The sequence below is a fragment of the Polistes canadensis genome, unplaced genomic scaffold (genome assembly GCF_001313835.1).
Source record: "Polistes canadensis isolate GaletaPanama2010 unplaced genomic scaffold, ASM131383v1 scaffold_97, whole genome shotgun sequence".
Taxonomy (NCBI): Eukaryota; Metazoa; Arthropoda; class Insecta; order Hymenoptera; family Vespidae; genus Polistes; species Polistes canadensis.
The window spans coordinates 527244-533017 of NW_014569644.1; the positions used below are offsets into that span (position 1 = coordinate 527244).

General features: G+C 24.9%; 2 protein-coding genes across 2 annotated transcripts in view; one reads left to right on the top strand and one right to left on the bottom strand.

Annotated features, from left to right (window-relative positions):
* LOC106787299 (histone RNA hairpin-binding protein) overlaps positions 1 to 189 on the top strand; it is a gene marked incomplete in the record, with an annotated part of 2491 nt that extends 2302 nt beyond the window's left edge. Inside the window, 1 exon segment of the mRNA XM_014749532.1 lies at positions 147 to 189.
* Positions 190 to 593: 404 nt separating this feature from the next.
* LOC106787300 (putative uncharacterized protein DDB_G0290989) lies at positions 594 to 3112 on the bottom strand. Its single transcript, XM_014749533.1, has 5 exons — positions 2436 to 3112; positions 1266 to 2357; positions 1079 to 1192; positions 838 to 988; positions 594 to 759 (listed from the first exon to the last, which is right to left on the bottom strand). Exons 1-5 carry the CDS (start codon positions 2901 to 2903, stop codon positions 695 to 697), a joined length of 1890 nt encoding a protein of 629 aa, XP_014605019.1. The 5' UTR covers positions 2904 to 3112; the 3' UTR covers positions 594 to 694.
* Positions 3113 to 5774: the final 2662 nt, after the last annotated feature.

Sequence of the window (5774 nt, forward strand, 5' to 3'; positions counted from 1 at the left end):
CTTTTAATGTTATATACATAATATCAAATAAATAATTAATTAATTAATATATATATATATATATTGGAGAGAGAGTTTTAGAATATTATTTAAACTTTTTCTTAAAACCGAACTTTGCACACAGAACTACGTATGAGATACATAACCTTTCTGTACAATACTGTGATAACTCTTTACGGTCGAATAAAATAAAGCAATTTTACCGTTACGATCGTATGTTGGGATATTTTTGGCACGAACAAGAAGCTATTATTATTTAATAAATGAATTCTATACTGCTTACTTATTGCACACACACATTTTTAAGCGATGTGTATATGAAACATAAACAAACGATCAACCTCAAAAGTAAAAGAATTTCTACATAATTGCTTGTATCAATCTTTCTACGAGCAAACATAATCATAACCAACAAAATAATTACTTTTTAAAAATATATTACTATCGTAAGGAGATAAAACAGCTATATATTTATTTATATATATATATGTGTTGTATAAAATATTATATTAATCATTATTATTATATTATTATATCATCGGTTAAATCTTATTTTATTTCTGATACTAAAATAAAAAAACATTCAATATATGTGTGTGTGTGTAATTACAATATTTTAATAAATACGGTACTGATGCAATAAGATTCATACATTATTTAATACATGTAATATTAAAAGTCTTTGTATTTTTTTTTATAAAAACGATGGTGGAGATAATTTTTCTCTCACTAAGATCGAGCTGGTAGGTTTAATGTTAACTGAAAAATATTATTTAAATGTTCACATTATGTTTCAATATATGTAATGCATTGTACATCTGAAAAAGTATTACATACCTAATTTATATGATTTATTATTTCTGTGAGTAGCGAAAACACAGGATTGAGATGGTACATCTTTATACGAAATTCTATATTGGTTTTTCCCAAGTTTTAATTTTTCGTTTTTTAAAACCAATTGTTGGCCTTTTAAATCTGTTAGTTTTATCTATATCAAAATTAGAAGTTACATTTTTTACTACAAAAATCTAATTATTGATAAATAATTTTGATCGATGTACGTTAATATAATACATACTGTACTTGGAATGTTTAAAAGAAATATTTCATTGTCTTGAGAGAGATCCTCAAGTGTAAAAGTTGATTTAGTTGAGTCAAGAACTAAGTTTTCTTTATTGATCAAGTCTTGCAGCTAAAACAAAAAGTTAATCAATTTTATACAGTTAATTATATCTATGTAAATCTTTGTAAAATATTAATCTTACATTGCCGGGTATCCCATCAAATCTTTGTATTTGTTCACAATTTTTGGAATCATTATTGCGATGATCAATACTGTCATTATGATTTATACTATTATTTTTACTCTGTATGTTAGAAATACTTTGATCGTTTTTATGATCTACGTTTGATGATCTCTTTAATTTTAATTTACTTTGTATTGTATTTTTGGAAGCTACACTATTTGAATTATTAATTTCTTCGTTTAAATTTTGTCCTTTTAACAGTTCATCCTCACTCAAAGTACTTTCCATAGTTAAATCGAAATTTTTGTCAGCTATACAGTTTGAATTGTTAGGTAAACTTTTTTTATTTACATTTTTTTTAAGTTCTATTATTCCATTCTTAATTAAAGAACTTTTTACGATCGAAACTATATTTTTATTGTATGTTGTAATTTTTTTGTTAGTTATACAGTTTGAATTATTAGGCAAAATTTTGTTACTTGAATTTTCGTCATATTCTTGAACTTCATCCTCGCTTGAAGAACTTTCTATAGCTAAGTTTAAATTTTTAATTTGATTAACACGTTTATCAGATAGTGGTAAAATACTGCTGTTACTTGTATTTTCGACAAATATTACATTTTCTTCTAGTTCATCTTCTTTTTTTTCTTTAACGCTAACATCATTATATTTATTCCATAAGTCACGGCAACATTCTTTCTTATTCATTACTTTATATTTGTTATTGGAAATTTCAGTAGATGAAATTATAACCGGTGATCTTTGTGTTTCTACAGCAAATGAGTTAATATTATTATGCGATGTGTCGGAATGACACGTTGTTATTTCTTCTTCGTCAGAAATTAGATCTAATATTTCTTCACCAGTTCTTTCACCATTCATAAATGAATTATTACGCTTATGACTGAGGGATGCTTTTTTTGATGTTTTTATTTTCTTTATAATTGGAGAACTAGTATCAGTAGTATTTACAAATCTTTTCTCTTCGTTATCTATCAATTGTGTTTTTTTAGTTGGAGTGAAGTATTGTTCAGGTGAACTTACTGATTGTTCTATTCCAACTACAGGAACTGTATCAGCATTATTTATATCTGAAAATGATTTGGTATTCTATGATAATTTTGTAGAAAAATAATTGAAATTGAGTGAAATTAATTGAAGTCGACTTAAATTGCAACAAATACTCACTATTATTATTTCCTCCTGATCCTGTAAAGTACTTGATTCTAAGCTTGTATTCTCTACGCTTTTTTTTGATAAGTTTGAATCATTGAATGAAATTTCATTTTCATCGAGTATGGTTATTATTGGAATAGAATTAAAACTATCTTTATTTGTAGATATCTTAGCTTGATTATTTTTTATCTTACTTTTATATTGATTTTGTGTGTGTGCGATCACATAATCCTCTTCCCCGTAGCTATCATAGTCTTTAATTACTACATCTTTCGATATCCTTTTTTTAATTGATCGTTTCACTTTCATATACTTAGTATAACTAATTTTTTTATGATTTTGCACCCACTTATTTAATAACTTGGTACTTTCTTTATACTTTTTAGATTTACTAAATCTATGAATTAATGATGATTCTATCATTCTATCCTTTACATTATTTTTAATAAATTCCCATTTAATTTTTTCATTCAAATCCATGATATAAAACTGTATTTAATATTGAATGAAAAATGAAATAAATTGATGAATGCAGATAAATCAAATATATCATCAACAAAAATACCGATCACATGTAATAGAAAAAATACTGTTTCTTTGGTGTACAAAGAGATTACTCAATAAACTTACATTTGTGCGATTATATTAATTGTTTACGGAGTTATTTAAAATCACATTAGATATTTTAGCGAAAATAACCTAATAATTGAAAATAAAACATCAGCGACACGTAGTGCACAAGAAGGGAATTAGAAACATCTAGGTTCATTTTCTTTCCTTTTTTTTTTATTATCATTTGATTATTTCAATTGCTAATTAAATCAATTTATAACTTTAAAGTTTTTTGAATTATTAAAAAAATAAATAATATGTATTTATAACACATTACTTGATATTATAATCAAGTTTAAAGTGCACAAGAGCTTGTATTATCTATTGACAAAATCAAATTAATTAAAGTAAACAAACGCACGTGTTTTAACAGAAGCCTAACATTTTTACAATGGGAAATATTATGGACAAAAATGTGGTGAATGAATTATGTAAATTCGTTATTTACTTCAACCAATTCATACAATTAAATGATGAGATAATATTTTATTTAACTAAGAAAAGTAAAAAGCAATCGAATGATTTAAATAAGTGAATTTAATAAATATAAGTAAAAATATTAAAAATATTTTTATTAAAATATAAAATATTAAAATTTGAGTTGTGTCATTTATATTTTTATATTTCGACAAATAAACATCTCAGCTTTTTTCTTTCAAACAAGTTTGAATAATAAATCATTTTCACATTGTTATATATTCATTTTGATAGTGTTGAGTGTAAGTGTAGTTGTTTATAATTAATATTTTAATAACTATGGAATAATTATTTGAACATTATATTATAGTTGATAGCTCACCTTTTAATATTAAACATTTAATATTCCTCTTGAAATACAAATAAGCTGATCAACGATGTATCTCGTATCGATGTATAAAAAAATATAATAAAATAACAAATATTTTTATTAATGAAATCCTTAAAAATTTTTGGAACATTTTACAAATAATTCAAACTTATAATTTTTATAAAATTTGAAATATTTATATAATATTTTGTATTTATATGTGGCCCTTCAGAAATGCATATATTTACATATTTTAAATAGTAGTCATTTAATACAAAAAAAATGAAAAAGAGTTGATGTTAAAACCAATGATGATCACCTGTAACAAAAAGAAAACTATATTAATCATACAATCAAGTGATACAATAGCCTGACATAGTAATCGTCCAATTCGCAGATGCACTTTTCAATTGAATTTTATATTTATTTTTATCAAATCTCTACTTATTTACTGTTGCAATAAAATTAAATTTAAACACGTGATTTTACATTTACATAAAATATATATAAAAAAATAAGGAAAAGTACAAAATATTAAATTACTAAAAAAAAATAATATCTAATAATTATTATGAAATACTTTTAAATTGCATTTTACGAAAAAGAAAAATTGCAAATTTAATAAAATACGATTACAGTGAAAAATCTTAAAGACAAAACAAGAAAATAGAAATTACTGTAATATTTACTGAACGTTATTCAAGCTTGAAAATTTAATAATACGAAAATTTTAATATTTTTGACTCTAACTRAACACATATGCATCTTTTTGACGATTTTGAGGAACACTAMTTTGGTGTCCCAAGGAGATGGAATGGTCCATCATCTCCAATTAAAACTACAAATTAATGACGAGCAAAACAGTAATATAATAAAATATAAAATATGACTAGAGARCTATTTTCGAAGAGTTCGAACTTGCTGTTGAACCTTTAAAAATAACTCAATAGCCTCAATAGTAGTTGCCCTCTTCAGCCACATTTAAGTGGGGGCCTCTTCGGCCTTAGCCTCTTCGGCATAATGCCTCTTCATTCTTCATGCCCTAAACTCTGCTGTGAGGCTTTTTCTAAGCGCATTTTACAATACAAATCGTACAATTACATTTACTCGAATGCCTCAACAGATATTTGATCTAATCGATGAACCTATTATTAACACTTTGCATTTAAAAAATTAAATAATATCAAACAAAAGCAGAAACTTTGTAATACATCTTATGGTCTTACTTTTTTACTCGACCACTTTTTTCTATTATCTTTACTCTACTTTGTAGTTACTATGCATATATAACAAATGAAGTATTTTCAGTAGGAATTACTAAAAAGCAAAGCGTTAATATACTTAATATTAASTAAGTATCCAACGTATTCAGNAGCGCATTTTACAATACAAATCGTACAATTACATTTACTCGAATGCCTCAACAGATATTTGATCTAATCGATGAACCTATTATTAACACTTTGCATTTAAAAAATTAAATAATATCAAACAAAAGCAGAAACTTWGTAATACATCTTATGGTCTTACTTTTTTACTCGACCACTTTTTTCTATTATCTTTACTCTACTTTGTAGTTACTATGCATATATAACAAATGAAGTATTTTCAGTAGGAATTACTAAAAAGCAAAGCGTTAATATACTTAATATTAAGTAAGTATCCAACGTATTCAGCTATCTTTACTTTTTCGAAAAAGAATTAATATTTAAGAAAACGCAAAGACTTTTGAATCGTTCGATACTGATTTATATCTCGCGGTACAGAGTATCAGCAATATATGGAAAAAATACAAGAAATATTTAAATGATAAATGAATCTAAAGCTTGCTGAAACTTTGTATAATATCCGAAGAAGAAATTGTCCACTCCTGAGTGGAAATTACAATCGCGCGATTTCTCCGGTCTCTACCTACTTACAAATTAAATAAACATTCACACCTAAGTATGCTA

Bases quoted from the DNA above. Each gene is read 5' to 3' on its own strand.
- LOC106787300 (XM_014749533.1), bottom strand. From the start codon at position 2,903: ATGGATTTGAATGAAAAAATTAAATGGGAATTTATTAAAAATAATGTA. The intron at 1,193-1,265 runs GTAAGATTAATA...TTTTTGTTTTAG, and splicing joins TTGATGGGATACCCGGCAAT to CTGCAAGACTTGATCAATAA. The intron at 989-1,078 runs GTATGTATTATA...ATTTTGATATAG, and splicing joins TTTTAAACATTCCAAGTACA to ATAAAACTAACAGATTTAAA.